At 48.1% G+C, this 22,914-nt stretch overlaps 1 protein-coding gene across 8 annotated transcripts in view; it reads left to right on the top strand.

The window, feature by feature from the left end:
- MSI2 (musashi RNA binding protein 2) overlaps positions 1-22,914 on the top strand; it is a 371,942-nt gene that overhangs the window by 108,332 nt on the left and 240,696 nt on the right. For all 8 annotated transcript variants that reach the window (XM_090257700.1, XM_090257694.1, XM_090257698.1 and 5 more), the window contains exon 6: positions 17,236-17,328. In XM_090257700.1, coding sequence (XP_090113826.1) covers positions 17,236-17,328 — 93 coding nt within the window. The remainder of the gene's footprint in view (positions 1-17,235; positions 17,329-22,914) is intronic.

The following is a 22,914-nucleotide window of genomic DNA, read 5'->3' as shown; positions in this document are numbered from 1 at the left end:
CTTTCCATGACTAAGGAAATGGATGTTGCATGCTGTCCAGTGAGCGTGGTGAATGAGCATTTGAAACGGGGCTAGGGCGACTGAGGAACTGAATTGTTAATGACAATTAATTTAAGTTGAAGTAGCCACAGGTGGCCAGTAGCTGTCATATTGGGACACTGTACATGTGTATCTTAATTATCTTGATATTTTCAGAAGTGCTTGCACTGTGCTCTGCACACACAACGAACCTCATAAGGAACGTGGAGGAAAACAGGAATCACTTGGGTATATATTATATTAGCTGTGTGTTCTTTGCCTATTTTCCATGCAATTTGATTTTTAAGTTAGATTCAGTAGATTGTATACCTGAGCGGCACCAATGCTTTGGGGGATACGAAGATGAATAAACATGGTCTCTTCCTGCAACGAACTTGAATCTAATAGGTAAGTATCTAGTGATAATGGGAAGCAGAATGAAATCAAGTGCCACTGTTCAGGAACACCTTGTCTCCTGTGCGGGTGTAGAGGAAGGAGTCGGTGATGGTAACTGAAGGGAGATGCAGGGATGCCGTAGCGTGTTTATTCATCCATTCAGCAGATACTTACTGAATGTCACTTAAGACCCAGGTATATAGGGAATATAATCTGAACAAAGCAGACCAAATTCCTGACCTCATGAGGCTTATTTTCTGCTGGGAAGGAGATAGATGATAAATAAAGTAAGTAAATCATAAAATGTATTAGAAGGGAAGCTGGGAGGTCTGAGGAGTGCTTGGGTGTGGGGTGGTGATGCAGTTTTTAAATAGATTGGCCACGGGCGGCGTGGTGCAGGTAACATTTGCACAGAGACATTTGGACTGAGAGGAGGGTTGGGAGACTTGTGACAGGCGAAAAAGGCCAGAGGCTGTTCCTGGGTGAAGGGGCAGCTTGAATGAAGGTCTGGGGGCGTGGATGTGCAAATGCGGGTCAGAGCAGCGTGGCTGGAGTGCACGCTGTAGAGGGACGGCAGCGAAGCAGGGCTGCAGGGGCTGTTTGGAACCTGGTAGCAAAGGTTGGAAGCTTGAAAACTTGATGTCTCTGCAGAGGGTCCGTCTTCCTCGCCCCACTCCTGGGACAGTGGTCCCAGTATTACCCCCCATTTCTTTTCCCACAGGGTTTCGTTCCAAGTAGCTGCTCAGAAATTGTATTGATTAAGGGAGAGTTAAAACTAAGCCAAATCTTTGATGAGATTTTGCAAAAGAAAAGGTCTGATAAGATCAAGTCTGGGCTAATTAATTGTACCACGGGATCTTATTTCATCTCCAGGTCTCGGTGCAGACTGAGCATGCCGCAGGGTCCCAGGTGGCCCATTTCTGTGTTTTAACACATTCCTTTGAACTGGATCATCTTTGGCACACAAAGAAGGGGTAGGGGAGTCAGGGCCTGGGAGTAACAGGAACAGAATGGAAGACCAAGCAGCCCTTTAGAGGGACAGGATTTTTGGCCGGAGAGAGGAATGCTGTATTTCCCAGCAAGTCTGGAGATCCAGAGACTTGATGGCTGGAAGGGAAGTGAGCTGCCCTGAGCTGCAGATGCCGCTTGGAAACAACTGTGCGAAGTGATCATAGTTTCAGATGTATCCTGAGTATTAAAAATCCAGATTTTTACTCAGGAAGAGGTACTCCTCTGGCCAACGGCAAGAAAGGGCTTTTAAAACAGATTGCTTATTAGCCTGCTTTAAGGTGGCTCGGCACTACTGATATTTACAACGATAATTGCATTAGATGCATTGGGTGCCACTGCCTGGGGAAGAAACTGGTTTCTCTCAGAAAAAAAACTGACTTTTTTAGACTTCTACTTTTCTAAGGGCCAGTTGACCACAGCAAGCATATGGCAGCATGCCATGGGGCCGCTATGGTGTTCATGGGTGTGTTTTCAGTGCCAGTTGCCATCAGAGTAAGGTTCCCCCCCAAATGAATACGCACAGCTAACCACGGACTGCCAGGGCACCCCTGGATAATGGCTCTTCGGCAGCTTGGAGTTCGCTGATGAGCTGCACGCAGATGCTGGTCTTGCAAGGACGCAGACTGGTCAAGGAAAGTATGTGGCTGAGGTCTGGATCCAAGGACACTGAGAACTGGGTCCTCCTCACCTTTCTAAACATCTTTATGTTGTTGGATACTGTTGACCATTCCCTTCCATTTGAAATGCCCTAACTTGAATGTTATGGTTCTCATTGCTCTGGAACGAATTGCCCCCAAATTTAGCAGCTTCAAGCAGCCATTTTATTATGCTCAGGGAATCACTGGGTCAGAAATTTGGACAGGGCAGGGCAGACACAGTTGGTTTCTGCTTCACCATGTTCAGGGCCTCCGCTGGAAAGACTTGAAATCTTGATGATTACTTGATGGCAAAGGACTGCAGTCATCGAAAGGGTTATTTACTCATGTGTCTGGTGCTTGGGCAGGGCTGGCTCAAAGAATGGAGCTCCAACATGTGGTCTGTCCCTATAGCTGGGCTTCCTTACAACATGGCGGCTTTGGGGTAGTTGAACTTGTTACTTGGTGGCTCACGGCTCCAATTATGATTGTTCTAAAGAACAAGCTAGAAGCTCCAGTACTTTTTATGACCCAGCCTTGAGAGTCACATTACATGCCTTTTGCTGTACTCTCTTGGTTGAAGCGTCACAAGCTGACTTAAATTCAAGGGGAGGGGCATAAAACAGGGGGCTCTATGCCAAAATTGGTAAAACAGTTTTTTCTTGCTTTTCTCCTGGTTTTTGGCTATTGGTTTGGGTTTCCAGGAAATGTTGGGATTCCTCCTGAAATTGTCCTTGTCCCTGCTTTTACCTTACCCTCTCTCATCTCACCCACTCCCACGATTTTAGTAGCTACCTAGACATCAGTGAGTTCAGTCTGGGTCATCTGCCCTGATCTTTCTCCTGAGCTTCAGAACAGATACACAGATGGTCCCGCAGGCACTGGACATTTAATGTACCCAAACCGAACATTTATCGTTCCTCTGCAAACCTGCTTCTTCTGCATTCCTTATCTCAGTTGGAGACAATGCCATTGAGTCAGCCACCCAATAAATTTGAAACTCCTTCCTCTCCCTCATCTCTGCTACTGGCCATTTAACCAGTACTGATAATTTTGTCTCCTGCTCTCTCTTAAATCTTTTCCTGCTTTGTTATGCAAAAGATCCTTGCTTTAGTTCAGGGTCCCTTCATCTTGGACTATTATGATAAGCCTCTAACTGTCACACACTCTGTACAGAGTGACTTATCTAAAACAAGAAGCTGGTCATGCTATTTCTCTACTTAAAATCGCTACTTAAGGATGAAGTCCAGTCTCCTGGGTTATAGTCTACAAGACTCTTCGGGGTCTAACCCTTGCCCCCTTCCTTATCTTCCATTAAACCCCCCTTTCTACTTGGTTTCTAGCTGTACCAGACTTAGTGCCTGAAACAAACAATGGTATTTCATGCTGTTACAACTCCACCTGTCCTTTCTTGTCTTCCTGGAAAACTCTTGCTCATCCTTCAAAACCCTAGTCTGGCATCTATCTCCTCCTTGAAGCCTTCTCTGACTGTCCTGACAGAGTCCATCGTATTTCCCTCTGTCTGTTTTGCATACTTTTGCTATTTTGTGTTTTCGGTAGGCCTATATGAGGTCTTTAAGGTTAGAGAATTAAGTCTTTTCATTTGGGCTCCTGGATCCTGGCGGGGACTAGGTAGTCATTAATGTTTGATGTCGAATGGAATTTATCGAGGGGCCGTTGACACAGACCCTGGACGTTATCATTGAATGTGTGATTGCCAGAGGTTTCAGGCCCCTGCCTGTTTTACTGGACCTTTCAAGTGCTTTCTCATCAACAGTCACCAATTGTCCTTTTTGTGTATAAAGGCGCCCCTACCAAATGACCAGGTGTGTTTGTCCAAATAGGAAGAGAAGGTTTGTGTGACTCAGTCTGACAGGACCTTTGAGTTGCGACACCGTGTCTGTGTGCTCTGTGGCCCTTGAACAGAACTTTGGCCAGCTGTTCTTCTGAGGAAGGAGGCCTTTCATCTTCTTCGCACTTATGTCAGCTTAGCAACAAGGACAGCTTGGAATTACCCAAGGGGACAGAGAGGAGACAAGGAGGTGCGCAGGGACCTTGAGTCATCCACGAACTGGATAATTCAGAGCGGAAAATATTCTTGCACTCATTCAACTCATATTTATTGAGTGCCTACTGTGTGCCTGGCATCCTTTTAGATGCTAGGAGTACAGTGGTGAACAAAACAGACAGAAGTCCTTAATTTTATGAAACTTCCACTCTGGGGTGGGGGGCACTGATCACGCTCCTCCCTTATGAAGCTTCCACTCTGGGGTGGGGGTGGGGGGACTGATCATGCCCTTCCTTTATGAGGCTTCCACTCTGGCGGGGTGGCAGTCCTGACCACAGCTGACTGGGCTGAGGCCCTCACTCAGTACCTCGTGCATCGCAGGCACTGAGTGTTTGTGGAGGGAATAATGCGGTTTAACTGGGCATATTTTTCTTCCTTGAGGAAAGGGAACTAGGCTCTATTAAGCCCTTGCCAGGTGCAGGGCAAATTCCCCGTAGAAGATCCTGGTCTGGCAGGCAGAAGTGCCCTTCGGAGAGACCGTGCACCGTTTGCTGGCTGATTTGACAGCCCTCCAGGGTGAACTACAAAATGAGCCCTCCACGTTTCCGCCAACAGCTACGGGTCCCTAGTTACCTCTTTGCCTCAATAAACAGCCAGCCCAGACCAGTTAGCTGGGTTGGACGTGTTGGGGAACATATCTCTTCTTTCTCTCTTTCCCGTGTTTGGTGGCCTAGTGCAAGTATTTTAAATAGAACAGACATCGTGGCTATAAAACATCTGTAACATTACATGTATAGCAAAGTTCCTGGCAGCCTGAGTTCTGTTTGATTGGTGACATTTTTGCTGCGACTGTTGTTTCATTTTCCTCCCTGTTGATCCCTTCGGAAAATAAAGGTTTCTTTTACGTGGCAATTTATAGAAATATGTTACTGGCATGAGGAGAGCACAGACATGTTAGGATATTGGAAGAGCAGAGAAATACTACCTCTGAGGCATGGACGGCTTAATCGTTTTTAGAGAATAACCTTTCTTATTTGGAACAACCTGTTATATAGGGTAAAGGGCTGCCTGGGTTAAGATAGGTAAAAACACTGTTTTGTGCTGAGATAGTGTCCTTTTTGCTGGAGCATCTTCAACCCTTGAAATACTGTGGTTGCCTAGTACTGCTGCTGGGGGTGGTCTGAATCTGGGTGGTGTCCAAGAAATCTGAGGGAAGTAGAATCGATAATAATTAGTAGAATTGATAATAATTAGTCACTAAATTTATGGAGTGTGCTTCATGCCTTTTCCAAGTGCTTTTCCTTCTGTTGTTTAGTCTGCAGGGTAGGCAGGGAAGGTTTGATCCCCATCCAGAGCCAAACGTATCAGTGAAGTCTCAGGTGGGGAAGGGAAACGTGGGAAGGAGGAAGAAGAGGAACTTTGTGTATCTGTCATTCTAGCGCTGTGCTAAGTACATGTCATGTGTTAGCTCCTTTAATCCCATTTTGTAGAAGGAGAAGCTCAAGTTCAGAGACGTTCAGTCGTTTGCCAGGGTCACCTAGTATATATGTGACAGAATTGACATTCCCAAGTTCTTCCTCTTTCTCCTCCCAGCTACAGAGCTGGGGTTGGAACCTGGACCCTCATCTCCAGAATTTCCAGCCTTCAATGCCCTTTTGGGTTTAGAAAGATCACCTTCCACCTCTTGAGAAGTGAGACATTTAATAAAAGGTGGCAAGACTGGCTCGTGATTATCTTGCTTCCTTCTTGCATTGCAGGCACTTCTTTGGGTCCCCCTTTTTCCTCCAGAGGAAGTTACTTGTGGCAGGTGGCAGGGGGCCAGACCAGCACATGCTGGGGCCTGAGGGATTTGAACTTTTTCTTGACAGATGAAATTTATGACCTAACAGATGGCTGAGTGTTTCCAAAGACGATCACGCCAAGGATGCAATGTGCTTATCTCTCCTTATGCCTTGCCCGCCTGCCCCCACCTTCCCTCCTACCCCCTGGATGTTTCTGGAACAGTAGAATGGCAGAGCAGGGAGGGACCTGCTGGTGGGGGAGCTGACTCCAGGCCACACACTGGTCACTAGGACTGGTGTCTAGGTACCTTCCTCCCGGGTCATGCTTTTGACGCCACTCTTGTCTGTGCCGCCTTGCCAACATCTAAGCATTAAGGTGACCCATTCTACCCCCTCCCGCCGTTCCCAGGGCCCTGCTTTTCTCTTTAATGGCCTGATTGAAGAGTCGCTCCCCTGTTTCAACCCTGTGGAGGTTTCCCTTGCCTCCCCAGCATGGCCTCCCTGCCCAGCCCCTCTCCTCCTTGCGTCTCATCGACACCCCGTGCTTCAGTCTTTCAGAGCCATTTGCAACCCTCCAGCCGCCATTGCCAATGCTGCAGCCATGGAGGCCCTTCTCCACTTCCTTTCCTGGCTGCCCCTGTGGACCCTCAAGCCCCCCCTTGAAGACATGCCCAGCCCAGTACCCTGAAAGCCCACTATACGGCTTTTTACTTGACTGTAAGCACCTTGGATACAGAAACCGCATCTTACTTCACATCTACAGAACCTAGCCCAGTGCTCGGCCCCTAGTGGGTCCTCAAAGCATGCTGACGAGAGAATGAATCATGCGTAAGGCCTGTGCATTTATCTTCTCTTACCCTCTCGATCATGATTCTCGCTCTTCTGGGATTCAGCCCACATCTTTTGAGCACCTACTATGTACCAGTAGCTTTTACATACTTATCTCTTGTGATGCTTATAGCAGCTCCGAGAGAAATAGGTATTGCCCCCACTCTACACATGACTTGCTGAGAATCACACGGCTAGGGAGGTGGCTAAGCTGGGACTCAATCCTCGTGCTTTGGGTTCAAGTCCCAGGCTCCTCTGCTCTTCTGTGGCCTTTTCCCTCCCCTGTTCAGTATGATAATAATGAAAAAGAATTTTTGCTTTGTTGAAGTGTCCACCCCGCCCCCCCCCCCCCTGCTTTTCTCCCTTAGGATGGCAGAAGCTAGAGCCCTGATTGCACATTAGAATCTTCTGGGGGATTCTCCATGGACCAATGAAATCAGACTCCCCGAGGGTGGGGCCCAGTGTCAGGTTTTAATGGCTCCCCAGGTGATTCGAAGGTGCAGGCAGGGTTGAGCACCGCTGCACCATGGGAGTGTCAGTGAACCTGCAGCCTGCCTGAGCTCCGTGGATTAGGTAAAACTTGCTCATCAAGAACTGATTGCCATGTGCATCTAAAATATGTTAATGGAGGTAATCAAGGCTAAGTGTTAAGGCTGCCATTTCGCTCTTTTCATGAAATCAACTGGAGGGCTTGGGGGATGGGCGCCTTGGCTTCAGAGCCTGCCTACCAGCAAAGTTTTTATCTTCTCTCTCCTTCAAAGAGCCATTTCGTTGTTGGCTGATGACAAGGGGCCTCACATCTTGCAGATGGCTCCCCATTTACAGAGGGGCAGGCTCTAGAAGTCATCTCTTGGGCAATCTTCCTCAGGAGACATTGGTGCCCACCCCCCGGAGGTGGGTTTTCCTTAACCCACAGCCTGTGCCCATCCTTTCTGACACGGCTTCTCAGCCACCCCTTGAGGTGTCCTCATGTCATGTGGGGGACACAGAGGCCCTCCAGGGTGGCAGGAAAAGGAGTGGGTATTTAGTTCAGGCTCCAAGAAACTCTGAAACACTTAACTTTGGAGTAGGAAGCATCTCTCTGGTAGTTGCTACCCCGGTGACCTGAAATGTTTTAGGAAAGAAGCAGATTGGGAAGTAGGAAGGGCTGCTCTCAGTGCTTCGGCATCACTGTGTGTTCATAAACCCCGAGACCTGCACCCGGCCTGGCTTCAGTTACCCTGACCACGCTGGTGGGAAGGGCCTCAGGCACCTCTACGCCTGGACATGGACAGGTGCTGGGGAAGCTCGAGCCAGGGGCGGAAGCGCTCAGGAAGGTTGGTGTGGGAGGCACCGGCTCCGGGCTGGGTTTTCCTCAGTGCCTGTGTTGCAGGATACAGGGACCTCGGAAGGGCTGTGTTCTTCGAGTAATAATTTCACATTTGCCGTCTCTGTTTTAGTCTGAGCGGGTCTTATGGCCATATTCCAAAGGGGAAAAGTGAAGCCCAGAAGTGTTAAGAGACTCGACCCAACCTCATCTGACCAACCAGGGTCGGTATTTAGTATTGATTTGTCTCAGTATACGCAATGGGCTTGAAAATGCGAAACCGTGTGGACAGAAAGAAGATATTTTAAACTTCTGGTTCTTTCACTTGGATCATTCCTGTAAGACAGAATCACGTTGGACTGATGCTTTAGCTGGGGGCCCGAAACCCTCCGTGTCACCACTTCTAGGGCTCTGCCCCTCACCGTGCGTCATCCTCTGCGCCTTTAGAAGAATTCCACCCTGGGTGGGCGAATCGGGCTGCCATGGCTGGAGTGACAGGCACAGATGGAAGGAACTGAGTACACCCCGGCCCGCCATCCTGTCTGGCCCTTCTTCCCCACTTCAGTCAAAAAACTGAGGTTTATTAAGAATCTGCTTTGCCTGCCTTTCCCTTGCTGGGACTTAGGAGGCACCTCTTGGTGGGCAGCAGTGCACGGCTTGCAGGCCCATTGAGCAACAGTAAAGCGTACTTTCTTAATTTTGCTTAATGCCGCTGCTGTAAAGATTATGGGTTTTAATTGCATCTACGGATTGGTAATTGTTTGAGCACTGGTGGGAGTCTGTGGCACCTTTCTCACAGTGAGTGCAGCTCATCGGTGGCGAGTATCGGGGAGTGGGGGCTCCGAGAAGGATGGAATGGTGGGAAAATTACCTGTGGGTGCAGAGCAGCTCGGGGCCTGGGATTGGGCTGATGGCCAGCCAGCCGCCTCGCTGGGTATCAGTTGCTGCGTGGGTCATGATCCTTAATTTCCTGTGCTTTCCAAGGCGGCGTTCCATCTCCACACCTTTTTCTGTTACCTCCCCCAGCCCCCAGTCTGCGTGGCACCGTCTAGGATATTACTCTCTGATAGCAATCTGCGGATGGGTCAGCCTTGCTGGCTGCAACTTTTCCCACAAGGGTAAGAGGAAGTATTTTTTAAATTAGCCTAGGAGGGAGTCAGGCAGAGGGTTCAGAGGTGAGGGTGGGGAGTCTGAGCTCCCTGCCGAAGCGCCCTGATCATTTCATTACAAGATCACCTTCACCTGTCGGTGAGTTACTGTTGTTGTAACCAGAGGTAATGCTGTAACCTGACTTTGTCAGGTAATTATGTGTAAATTATATTCTAGCCCCATATAGAGGAAGGCTATTTTTTTCCTTCCAATTTTAAAGCTATTTGGAGGGACTGCCAAACTGTAGCCTGAACCCCTGTGCTCTCTGGCTAATAGCTAGAGACAGGGAGAGGGTGCTCTGAGCAACATTTGGGGTTGTATTTATTTATAATTAGTTTCCTCTGCAGTTAAATTAATTTCTGCAATTGGCAACATCCAGTACTGTCTCCCCTTTGTCCAGTGGTCAAGCGCAGGTGGATCGAGCACACAGAACTAGCTGGTGGAGGGAGCAGCCGGGAGCACACTGTCTTGGGCGCTTGGTTTTATTTTAGGCCCTTTTTGCATTCAGACTCTCAACTTAGGGATCTTTTTGGCCTGTTACTTAAAAAACAAACAAAAAAACAGCTTTATTGAGATAATTCACATGCCATACAGTTTACCCACTAAAGCGTATATAGTTCAGTGGTTTCTAGTATGTTCACAGATGTGGGCACCCATCACCACAGACATTGTTAGAGCCTTTTCCTTCATCAGAAAGAAACCTGCGCCCTTTAGCCATCACGCCCCCCCCACCCCAAAACCTAAGCAACCACTAGTGTACATTCTGCCTTTATAGGTTCCCCTATTAGGAACTTTCAGATGAATGGAATCATATAATGTGTGGTCTTTTAGGACTGGCTTCTTTCACTTAACACAGTGTGTTCAAGGCTCAGCCATGTTGTAGCATGCATCAGTCCTGCATTTCTTTTTGTGGCTGATCAATATTCTGTTGGACAGATACATCACATGTAATATATCCTTTCATCTATTGATGGACATTTGGGTTATTCCACATCCTGGCTGTTACGAACAGTGCTGCTGTGAAGGTGTCATGTAGAAGGTGCTGGGTAGCCACACGTTTAAATTTCCCTTGGGTTTATACCGAGAGTGGAATTGTTGGGTCATCTAGTAACTCTATGTCTAACTGTTGGAGGAACTGCCAGACTGTTTTCCGCAGTGTCGGGCCTGTCCTTGAGCCTCTCGGCTTCAAAATTGAAAAGGGCAGAGTCAGACTTGCTCCTCACTCCCGCCTCTCTTGTCCCCAATTGTGCTGTTCTGCTGGGAGGAAAGAAGATGATCTAGTCACATATGCAGGTGTAGGAGGCTTCGGTGAATAGAAAGGGCAAGATTTCCGTTCTCTGTTTTTGTCACTCCTAATCCTGTGTGACTTTGGACACTTATTAAGCATCTCTGAGCCTCAGTTTCCCTGACCGTGGAAGAGAGGCTGAGACCTGCCCTGGGACTGATGGGAGGCCTGAGTAAGGCAGCCTGTGAGAAGGGCACAGCCCCAGGCCTGCCCGCAGTGGGCCCACAGGGAGGGCGGAGCGCACTGAGCCTGAGGGAGACACAGGTACCAGGGCTTTCAAGAGGGGACTCTGTTGGCTTTTGTTAGGTAGGAACCTGCCCATGTGTAAACTCCGGCCCCACTCGTCTGATGTGTTTTATCAGAGCAGCGCAGGTCCTCGGGCAACATGTGGGTTGTTTCTCCATAGGGTTGGCCTTGCTCTCTGTCCTCCCTCACCTCCGACCCAGTATCACCTTACCTTGTCCCTGTGGTCCCTGCCGTCAAGGAGGAGCAGTGATGCGTGTGACCTGCCTGCCTCAGGAGGAGGGGTTCAGACTGTCACATGCACAGGGTGTAACGTACTCCTGCCCATGGTCAGTGGACAGCTTCCCTGTGGACCCTCAGTCCGCCGTCACCAAGAAAAGGTGAGGCCAACTTCAGGGTGACCCGGGGCATCCCCCGAGCAGGGCTCTGGATTAGTTTCCAAGGGCTGCCATACAAATGTTGACCGCACACTGGGTGGTATGGACAACAGATACGTGGCCTCCCACCGTTCAGCAGTCTGGAAGTCTGAAATGCAGGTGCTGGCAGAACCTTCTGGAGGCTCTGAGGGAGACGCCATCCCGTGCCTCTGTCCTACCTACTGGGGGCTGCTGGCAGTTCTTGGCATCCCTTGGTATCATTCTAGTCTCTGCTTCCCTCTTTGCATCACCTTCTTCGTGTCCCCTTTTTCTCTTCTTAGAAGGACACCAGTCATTGATTTAGGGTTCACCCTATATCCAGAGTGATTTCTTCTCAAGATATTTTACTAATTACATCCACAAAGACCGTATTTTCAGATAAGATCACATTCTGAGGTTCTAGGTGGACATGAGTTTTGGCAGGGACTGTTGTCAACTCACTACTGTCCTTTTTTCCATCTGTGATTCTTGAAACATTTGGAGAAGATGCCCCGTACCTGGTCCATATTCTGGTTTTGTTTGCTAAGTGATTTTTGCCACTGGACTTAGACATGGTGGTGGCGGCGGTGGCGGCAAGATGGTAGCTTAGAGGGAGGAGAGAAGGATGAAGAAGGGGCTGGGAACACTTAGGAATTTTAGAGGACAGGCTGCTTGGAAGAAACACCCGAGGGAACGGGGCCTTGGAGTTGAGGGCTGCTGTGACCTCCGTTAGCCCTGATAGAGCTTCTTTGCCACACAAAGACTGGGCTTCATTCTCAACTGCAGGTGACACAGGACAACCAGGTGCTCCCCAAATTCAGAACCTGGGATGAAATCGCGTGGTATCTGCCAGATTATCCATTCTCCCTCGTCCCTCTGCCTTGGCTTTAACTATCACAGGAGTCATCGCACAGGGACCTGATTTCTCCATCTGTGCCATGGGGATGGACAGTCAGGTTTGCAGGGGCCCGCCCAGCACCGGAATTCTAACACCTTTCCTGGGTTCTCTCACCTTAGGGTTCCCACGGATGCCAGAGCATCTGCCAGCGAGCCTGTGTTCCTGGGCGGGGAGCGCGGCTCGTTGTTTTTCACCAAGGGCGACTTGGACTCTTCTCAGGAACACGATGATAGCAGGAGTTGACTTAATTTCTCCAGGCCTCTCTCATACCCACTTCAGGCTCCCAAAGCCATTGGCTTGCCTTTCCGTGCATTTGTCAGGATTAAGAAACACTGTTGTTTTCTTGTGTGGCAACTAATATTTGGGGGCCAGTGCTTCAATCTCATTTTCAAGTGTAATTTCTCTCCACCGCACACCGCCCCCCCCCCCGATATGAACACAAACACATACACATCCTGCTGTATCCTGTTTTATAAAAATACAACCAGTGGCCCCACTCTGAGTGACTATTTGAGATGGCAACACATTTTTTAAGAGGGAATTTATGAAGCTATAAAAAAATATTTTTTAAAAAGCGCATTGTCTGGAAGGTAGAGTGTTCTTCGCAGCTCCGGATAGCAACTGGCTTTGGCCGGTTCTTATGTGTAAACAGCAATTTTCTGAACTGGAATGGCGCTGGGGTTTCTCTGTGGAGCCAAGCGGTTTGTGGAGAGCAGTGATGTTTAGTGAAATTACAGGTCTAGATGCAAGACTTAGCAGCATTGAACTGCAAGAGTCTGAACACTCCCCACTCGCCTGCATGTGACACACATACCTACATGGGCACACACATGCACACACACACCTCACACACCACTTCCCAGAGTGCTGCACTGCACCATAAAAGGAGGGCGTCTGTTGAGGGGGGGGCTGCCCCCCAAGTGGCACAGCGCCCTTGATCAGTATCTAGTGTCTCTAAGAGTGGAAAGTAGTCACATACCAAAGTGTTTTCTGCAACCCTTCCACTAAAAACTCTAACTGAAGGAAACTTAAGATCGATTTCCTAAGGGACTTTGGGCTTAGCTCTCCGGCCCTTCACCTCCAGGTGCGCGTGGGGGCTGAGCAGGCTGGTGTGCAGTGACTGGCTTCCCCATACCTTGTGTGGTTAAGTGCTGCGTCATATGAATGCTGTGGGTTAGGAAACAGTTACCCGACGGGCCTAACACAGGAAGAAAACACAGGTGTCTCTCTGCCTTGTGGGTGGAGAGGATTTTTTTATCATGTGAAGATTTGGGGCCAGTGGGTACCTTGGCTCACTGTGTTCAAGATCAGAAGAAAGTTTTAGTTCTGGGGGTACCAGATGGCTCCTGGGGCAGATGGAAGCCAAGACTCAAGCATTGGGAATAGAGAGTTACTGCCAAACACACACACACACACACACACACACCAAATACACATGCATACATGTACACAGAAATTGCAATAATATTGATGAGAATTTGAGGCCCTCCATTCAGGCCCCCTGAGAGCCTGACAAACATCCCAGCCCTGTCCCTTTCCTGCCCTGCCCTCCGCAGCAGCCATGGAGATGCAAGGGAAACGGGGGGAAGAATGTGTGATTCTAGAACCCTCTGCGTCCCTCTGCAGAATGCAAATCCTCAGGCAGTCCACAGTCCATTTAGCAGTGATGCATGCATCAGGATTCCCAAAGCAGATCACTCCCTTTTCCCCTAGCGCACCCCAGGCAAGAGAGGTCGCCGTGCTGAGCATGTGGCCCTCCAGCTGTGCTCCCCTCTCCTCAGCCCAGTCATCGGTGAGCAGCTAACCAAGTGTCGCACATCTTCAAATCAGCCTGGTGACGTTTGGGAGGCTTTGATTAAACTAGTTTCCTTTAGTGTTTGCTGAAGAGTGAGACACATCACTGTATCTGAGCTGGTTCCTGAAGAGGATGTTTTAGTAACTTGGACACTTTGGCTCATTGTCTGGGGCCTGGGATTTCTCATCCTTCTTTCTTTTATTTATTTCTTTTTTTAAAAAAAGTGTTTAAAATACCTTTTTAGGACTGTATTTATAGCTGGGTGTCTGCACCCAGTGTTTAGGGCTCCATCTTGGCAAGTTTATGGCCACAAGGCAACCATGGAAGGTGTAAGAGGGGACCTTTGCATTTAACCAGTTACTGGGGAATGAACATTCTGTTGCGTTCTCTTATTTGGAATGAAGACACATTGGTCGTTTAATTTTCTGGGTCCATGTGGACATTTGAAATATAAATAAGGTCTGCTCTGTACCCACCTGGCTCTAAACAGTGTATAAGTGAGACCATGGGGCTCATTTTCTAGAATGCGTCTCCTGAGTTTAAGTTGAAAACTTCACTCGTGCATGCTTGTGGATCACATTAGTGTTTTCTTAATAAATGTGTAATTACTTGGCTGGGGTAGAAAACCAGGGATGAAAAACCTAAGATGAAACTATTGGGAGTGTTTGCCCGTCTGAAATCATGCAGAACGCAGGAGAGTGTTTCTGAAATGATAGTGGGAAGGAATGGGGCCATCAGGGTAGACTTACCAAAGTTTTCTCTACAAGGTGTCTTTCTGCTGCACGTTTATCCTGAGCTTGGAGGATAAATTTAGCCACAGAGTTAGGATTCAGTTACAGTGATCATGTATTTAGCATCTACCTGGTGTCCCACTAGGTACTTCGGCATATGTTACTTAATTTATTTCTGGTAAGAACCTGTGTGGTAGGCTAATTATTATATCTCCACTTTATAGTGGATTAAATTCCATATTATATTAGAAGGTAAGGTCCAGCAGCTAACCCGTGACATATCTGTTGAATGAATACATTAAGAAAGTTAGGTTAACACGTTGTGTACTGGGGTATTTAAATGCCTTTTAATCCTCTGTTCCGGCAGGTTTTTAAGATTTAATATGGTTATATGGCTAATATTAATGAAATGACTTCACGAAATTAACAATTAAGCTACTACTATCGTTAATTAATAAAAAGCAAATGGAAAATTACTACTGAATGTCTAAATAACCTTATTTAATTGTTTAAAATTACACGATCAAATGACGAGAATTCTTGCCATCCAAACGCAACGTGTTAAGTAAAATTTGGTGATTAGTGAGTGTAGGGAGAGATTTAAATCCGGAGAAGGCCTGCTGCCATTTCACTGCAGAGCTGACCTTGATCCACCAGGGAGGCTTAAGGAATGGATAAGAACTGAGATGCACAATAGGGAGCAGAAAAGATGCCACCACTTAACGAGAGGTTCTTGGAGCTCGGTGGTGTGGACACCGGTGGGATCTTCACAGAATATCCTCATGTGCATGATCTCATTGACCCTCCCGTTCATCTGAAAGAGATGAAAACCAGTAAATCACAGCGTTCCACACAAGTACAAGCCACTGCACGGCTCTCCCAGCCAACAGGAAGTTGCCAGGGCAGTGTCCTCTTAAAAGAGTGCAGGAAGTCCATTATTTTCCAAGGATATCCCACTTTGGGCCCCATCAGCGGCACACGTGCCCTCTGGGAGCCGTCTCCGTCCTCGCGGCGTTGTGCTTACAGATCACGAGTGTCCAGGGTTAGATGGGACCTGGCGCTCCGGGGCAGGACTTCCCCGTGCAGAGGACAGAACCCAGAGCTCGGGGCGAGTCCGCCCAGGCTCACACCTGGACTGAGACGCGGGGGCAGGTTTCTAGTGCCTTTTACACTCCTCAGGACAGCCTGCCGTAACCACGGTGTCCCCAGATGTCCCTCAGCGGAGACCGCTGTTGGAGGCGGGCTGGTTGGTTTTTCACTCTCAGCAAAGTGGTTCGGAGTCCTGGTGACGACAGTGACCCAGGCAACCATGGCTCCTGTACTCAGGCATCTCGTATCGGATTATAATAGACATACGTGACATTGTGGGTTTTTTAAAATGTGTTCCAAGGTTTGTCTCCTTCCTTTGTTCTTTGGGTTTCAATCATGCTTTTCTTTGTATGTACGTTCCCATCAAGCATTTCTCCCCAGCTCTATGGAGGTATAATTGACAAATAAAAATGTAAGGTGTTTACAGCATATCACATCGTGATTTGATATACATGTACATTGTGACTGGGTTCCTCCCGAGTTAAGACATTGTGTTTTTTTATTACACGCAACCAAATTGGTGAGATCCTGTACCCACTGCATTTTAAAATTTTTTATTTGACTTAAAAAAACAAAAAACAAAAAACCACATAGCCTCAAAGTCTGTAGAATAAAATCTGTTTTCTTTTTTCTTCATGGCTCCTACGTTAAGATTTTTGGTCTCTACTGCTCTGAACAGTTTATGTCATTGAGCTTCCTTCTTCCTTTGCTTTGGAACTGGCAGAATTCTGAAATGTGGCCCCACTCGCACCCACCAAACGTTTCTGGGCTCCACGTGCCTGGCTGGCCCTGTACGTGGCATTGTCGGGGTGCTGCAAGGAGTGTGGGGAAGGAAGTAAGGAGGACGGGATTATTGACGACTTCAGCACTAGGCAGAAAGTAATGCTGTGAGCACAGTGAGAGGCTGATGGGCACAGCGTTGGGGGGCTCAGAAGAAGGAAGTGCAGCTTCTGGATGGGACGACTCGAGAGAGATTTTGAATTCTGGAGAAGGCTGTTGGGCTCGAAGGATGGTCACAATTTGCCATGGGAGGCTTAGGCATGGAGAAGCATTCCAAGGAGAAGGACCTTTGTGGTCAGAGGTGTGGAGACCTGGCGATTAGCCAGGCTTGGCTGAGTGTGGGTGCAGCAGGGTAAATCATGGGAAATCAGAGGAAGGAGGACTGGGCACTGAGCTCGGCGGGTAGTTTTTGTGTGTGTCTTGTTGGCAGACGTATACCACCACCCAGAACCACTCAGTGTAGACAGTCCACACATGTTTTTGAATTACGTGTGATTTCCTTATTGGCAGATTTTTATCGGTACTTTCTGGGCAGCAGATTTGTGTGCATGTAGTTCTGTTTTGTTCATTTCTCTTAGGTTTAAATAGCTTTGACCCTTGAGTTTCTCTTAGTGCTGGTATGTCAGAAGGAAGCTGTGCATTATGGCTAAAGAGGTTCTGAAGTCCACTCTGGGTCTGTATGACACTTGAGCCTTTAGGTTGCGGCCTATGCCTGAGAGTGACTCTCTGGCTCCTTGTGACATCTATAGGTCCCACGCCATACAGCCTGAATCTGTCGAAAAATGCCTTCCTAGAGAAATGTGGAGAGTGGCTTGCTTCAGCATCTTGGCAAGCGTTGCTTTAGACAACCTGGTTAACCTATGACCTCCTCCTGTCATTTCTTGCAGATGGTCACAAGAACAAAGAAAATATTTGTAGGCGGATTATCTGCGAACACAGTGGTGGAAGATGTAAAGCAATATTTCGAGCAGTTTGGCAAGGTAAGCGGTGCGTGAGGGTGGCCAGCACGTGCTTGATCAGTCCTTAGAAGGGGCTGCCGTGGCCCCTGCCTTTGCCACAGCTGTGTCCTCAAGAACCATGTCCTTGAACTTGGCTGTCAAGATGTAAGTGAAATTCGGCAGGAGCTGAGATGGAAGAGCCCGCCTTGTTGTTGGCACAGAGCCCCACATGCCTGCAGGAACAGACAGAGTGGCCTTTGAGCACGGTCGTTGCTGGCATTGGCTGGCCACGTGGGGCCTGGGCTGGGAGCTGGCGGTGGCAGTGGCTGGGGAGGGATGCGGGACTGAGTCACAGGGCGGGAGCTCCCACAGAAGCTGCTAGAGGCCTGAGAGTCGGCGCTGGACTTCATTCTGTGCCTTTCTGAATAATGGGTTGAGAGAGGAGCCCCCCTGGGGCTTTCTGTAGCCAAACCCTCCGCTGTGGAATGCCCAAGGAAACGTGGGAAGGATGCTGGGCCTGTACCTGCCAGACGTTTGTGAGACAGGCGTGAAATTATCCCCTGGGCTCTGCTGCTGGAACAGGCTGAGAGCAACACCGGACGCCCCGAATCAGTCAGGACACGGAGTGGGAGAGCGTGCGCGTGCGCCAGACCGACAGACAGACAGACAGGATACGTGGCTGCGGGTGCTGTGTTTAATTCAGCCTCTTTCTAGTCTGGGGGGTGAGCTGGTGCTTTGGAGAGTAGGGTCTTCCTGAGGATGACACGTTCCTTAGGTGACTGTCGCCCCAAGGCTTTAATGGGGCAGCTTGTGGGGAACTGACCCTTGTTGGCTCCTGTGTCCCAGGAGGCTGGCAGGGGAGAGCCTGAGCTTTCTGGTTTCTGTATCTCTGAGTAGTTACGGGCATTGTCTTGGGAGCCAGGTGTGAGACAGTTCCTCCCGCACGGTCTGTGTCCCTCCAGCCCCCAACCCCTGCTGAAGGGCTTACATGGCAGAAGGCTGCATTCCATGAGAAGACCCGGCCTAAGCTCCATCATTCATCCCCACCCCCACCCCCTGACCACTCATGCTTGTCTTGGGTGGCACAAAGGCACTGCACCCACTGCCAAGTCTGAAGATTCTGTGCTTTATTCACTTGCCCCAAATGGTGGCAGCTGTCACCCTGTCCCCAGGTACGTCCAGTTGTGAGCTACTGTCTGGGAAGAGTGCCCTGACCTCTGTTTAGCCTCAAAATGGAGATTTTTTTTTTTTTTTTGTCTCTGGTATTAATCAATTTCTGCATGGATGGGAGAACAAGCAACAAAGAGAAACCAGCCTCCTCCAGCCCAGTCTTGCATTCAGAATGGCACTTAACTGCCCTTCCAGGTCTGTCATGAAAGATGCCTTCCCCGGGGCCCTGCCTGCGTTGCCAGTTGGGGGCTGATTCACTCCGGCCAGTTCTGAAAACCAGCTGAGTGCATTGGTGATCCTGTACGTTGTCATAGTTATCATACTTCTCTTGCAGACAGATTGAAAGCACCAAAGGGGATTTATTCATCGCCAGCCCCACCCTGCCTAGGGAGAGAGATTGGAATTAATTAAAAAAGACAAGTCCAGCTCATGTAATGGAAGGCTCTGGGGTGCGAGTCTCTGCTACTGTTCCACCTTTAAAACAGGCCAGGGGTAGTGTTTGCAAACGTGAGGTGGGATTTCTTTTTCGAGCTGTAACCTGCCTTGGAATCTCATGGGCCTACTTGTGGGTGTCAGGGAAGTAAGTGGATGCTGTCCAGATGGGCTTGTTAGCATATTCCAGACAGGCTTGTACTTGCCACATCTCTACATTCCCAACTCTCGGTTACTGTCTCCCTCTCTTTCTCCCTTTCTCTCTTTCTGTCTTTCCATCATTTTTCATTAACACACACAGTTGTGACTCAGTGTGGGTCCCAGCAGTGGGAGGCTCTGTGAGCGTCGGCCAGGCCCATGGCAGCAGCGATCGCTGCGCTGAGAACACTTGTGCCCTTGTCTGGGAGGCAGCCGCAGACTGTCTTCCCTGGCGTGGCCCTGGTCTGGTCTGAAGCCGCTCAGTCAATTTTGCAGTAACATTTGTGGATTCCAGCAGGATGGGCGAACTTACCGAGTGTTTCATTAAAGGACTGGGGAGGCTTTCGAATGCTCAAAACCCTAACACTCTCTGTGCTCATGTTTTAGTAGCTTGTTTCATACACAAGCTCTGTGTATTATTACCTGGGTCTGCCTTTAGAATAGCTTAATCCTTCTTTGGCTAGTGGTTAGTGTTACATTTGTGTCCTCTTGGGCAGGGCCTATCGCCTCTTGGGATTCTGATATAATTCAGTGGAGTCCAGAGTGATCAAAGGAGGGGAGACTCTGCTTCTGGGCCTTGAGAGCAAAGAAAAAATCCAGCAGCCTTGAAAGGAGGTAACAAATTGACAAACTGACTGTACCCTTCAGTAGTTTATATCCTGGAAGAAAGAGCCAGGACACACACACACACACACAGCCAGGACACACACACACACACACACACACACATACATACACTCTTGTATGAAGTATATTCACACATTCCTGACTTTGTAAAGTTGTTCGGAGCTCTTTTCAGTTGGTTTACTGTAAATTAGTTAAGTGAGGTATAATTTTATTACTTAGTGAATGCCTACTAAGTGTTGGATACCGGGTCACGCCATTGACTTACATTACATCATTCCCTTCTTCCCCGGGAGGCTGGTGGGGGTACTGCTCATTTTCTAGATGGTTAAGTCTTTGACTCAAGGTCAGAGCCCCCTGAAAGACGGAGTGGGATGCAGACTCCCCCTCCGAGCTTGTCTGATAACAGTACCTGAACTCTAGGTCCCATTCCAACTGCTGATCGAGCCACACGATGGACTTGGGGAGGGAAGGAGGCAAAGGAAAGGGAAAGATTGTTGCCCCTCCAGGTGCCCGGCCAGTGCTGGGAACCTGCATGTACATCGCCTCATTCTGTCTGCACTGAGGAATGGTATCATCAGCCCATTCGATGAAGGTGGACGGTAAGGGTCAGGGAGGTTAAGTCTCAGCCAAGGTCACCCAGGTAAGGCTGTATGTATAACAGCCAGAATTCACACCCTACTTCCTCTTTTTCCAAGTCTAGAACCTTCCATCCTATAGTCTCTATTCAGGGTTCACTACCCTCTTTTTAGGTTTCCCTTGCTGTCATGCCTCTCTCTTCCCCCTTTCTCATCTTGCCTGAGGTGGCAGCTGTTTATTTCAGGTGGCAATCAAGATGGGTGAGACTGCTATCATGGGGCTGAGCTAAGGGCATTTAAATATGTTATTACTGTAAGTGGAGTGGGTGTGGCATTGCACACCGGGAGCTTTAAATAACTCAAATTTAAATAACACATAAACCCTTTTGTGTTTTTCTCCTACTTTTTTCCCAGAAGATTTACTGCTGCCCCCCTCTCGCACCTTGTCCCCCCCATCACCCCCGCCCCCGGTTAGGGATGTTGTGACTTGTTTATATATTTTAGATGAGATCCTGCAGTGTGGCCATTGGCATAAGGACTCGGCCAACCGGGGTGGCCATCCCCAGCTGTTCTGGTGTCATTGGGAAGGTAGAAGTTATCCCAAGCCCTCATGATGGGTCTGACTCCACTCTGACACCTAACCAGCCATTTCTTTCCTGGCCTCAGTTTCTTGTGTGAGGGAAGGGATTGAAAGAGCTGTCAAGGTCAGAGGGTAAACAGTTTTGGCTCTGCAGAGCATATAGTCTCTGTTACAACTACTCACTTGTGCTGTTGTATGGAGAAGCAGCCATAGCAAACATTTGGGTGTGGCTGTGTTTCAATAAAACTTTATTTACAAATATAAGTGGTGGGCCACATTTGGACCATGGGCCACAGTTTATTAGCCCCTTGACTGGAAATTTTCAAACTTGAAAATTCAATAATTTAGAAAGTGGTTTAAATATACATATATAGGTGGATAGATAGATGTCTAAGTTATCTATAGACTGGAACCAACACAAGGTGTTATCAATAGTAATAAGCATGATATAATAATAAGCAAAAACAGTCATAACTGTGGTGGAGTTAATTTCTGGACTTAGGATGCAGGGATAGTGAATTCTCTATTTGGAAAAATCTTCTGTTTATAAATTTGAATCTTTATCCTACGAATAAGATCCAGCAAAACTGTATAGTGTATCCAACTCCATATTACATATGTTAGATCTAAATTAATGAAGACTCAGAATTTGTGAAATTCGGCTTATACTGTGAAGATTCCTTGAGTTGATGTTTCTGAGTTAGAGGGATGTGTGCTTTGTGCTATAATCTTTTTAACGCATTTTAAAATTTGATTCTCAAGGCTGTCAGGCAAGATAGATAGAATATCTGTCATGTAGATGACAAAACTAATGTTGAGAAAGGTCAATAAACTGTCAGAGATCACACAGCCCAAGCTGGGTGGAGCCTGGATAGTCACTCGTTTTTGTATGATCCAGCCCTCACCTCTTTTTGCTGTTTATTAAACCTCAGCTCCCACTTTACCACTAAGCATCCCAATACTCAGAGGGAGCAGGTTTTGTTCACTCATCAAGACTGTTTATCTATATTAATTTATTTTACTGCATCAGGTCCTCTATTGGACATTATCTGTGCTCATGATTTCATGATGTATATAGACCGTTCCAAACAATGACATGTAAACGATGCTCTAGATCCTGGCGATGCATTGGCCTGTCTTCTGCTGTTCTCCCCCCATCGCCAGCCTGAACAACCCAGCCTGGTAATTAAAAAGCACTGGGATCAAAGAAAGTCCATGTGCATGGGTTTCCTCCTTCTCCCCTGTAGGCCCTTCCTTCAAGTACCAGTTTCTTAAATTCTCAGTTATAGGATTTTGGAGATCAAAAAGAGGCCTTTAAACGTAATGAATTCTCAGCTCTGTTCCGGACAGAGCAGTCCTGCACCTTTCAGCTGTTCACCTCGACGTTAGGGCCGCTCAGTGCGGAGCTCACGAGGTAATTCGCACTTTATGTAACTCCTGTGAAAGCAAAGCAGCCCGCATCTGGAGGCTTCCAATTATACTTCACATGCTGAACTGTGTAATTAGTTTGGAAGACTTACGCTTAGTCATTGGTTTATCCTAATCGGCTTTGGCTTTCCCCACCAACAAAGTGAGCTTATTTTGCTAAGCTGAAACGACTCTGCACCCTTTGTTCCAGCCTTTTATTGTCTCATTCCTTTCATTCTGTTTTACTGCCAAAGTTCTGTTTCATTAGGCCTACAAGTCATTTCCAATTCAGTGGGCTGCTACAATCCGGCCTTTGTCACTGGGCTGCCCTGGTTCCCATGTCCCTTCTGGGCCAGTGCCCGAATTTGTGGTTTGACAGGAGGGCTTTAACCCCTTCCTGGGCCAGCCCCTCCTTGCGGTGGATGGGAAAATAAGGCCTTAAAGAAGACGGTTTGGGAAGTTACAGCTCTTCAGGTCTCATCAAAGGGGAGCCTCGTGGAAATGGAGTCTTTTTCTTGCATTGCGGTTGTGTGTGGGCCTAGAAAAGTAACTTGAGCTACAGAGAATAATGCATGAAAGCTTTTTGGAAGAGAAAAATTGAACAGAATGAATTGGCTTTTTAATATAATGAGATGGTAT

The sequence above is a fragment of the Furipterus horrens genome, unplaced genomic scaffold (assembly GCF_987537825.1).
Source record: "Furipterus horrens unplaced genomic scaffold, mFurHor1.1.pri manual_scaffold_11, whole genome shotgun sequence".
NCBI lineage: Eukaryota > Metazoa > Chordata > Mammalia > Chiroptera > Furipteridae > Furipterus > Furipterus horrens.
Note: the sequence above shows the minus strand (reverse complement) of the source record. Positions and strands in the feature narration are given on the sequence as shown.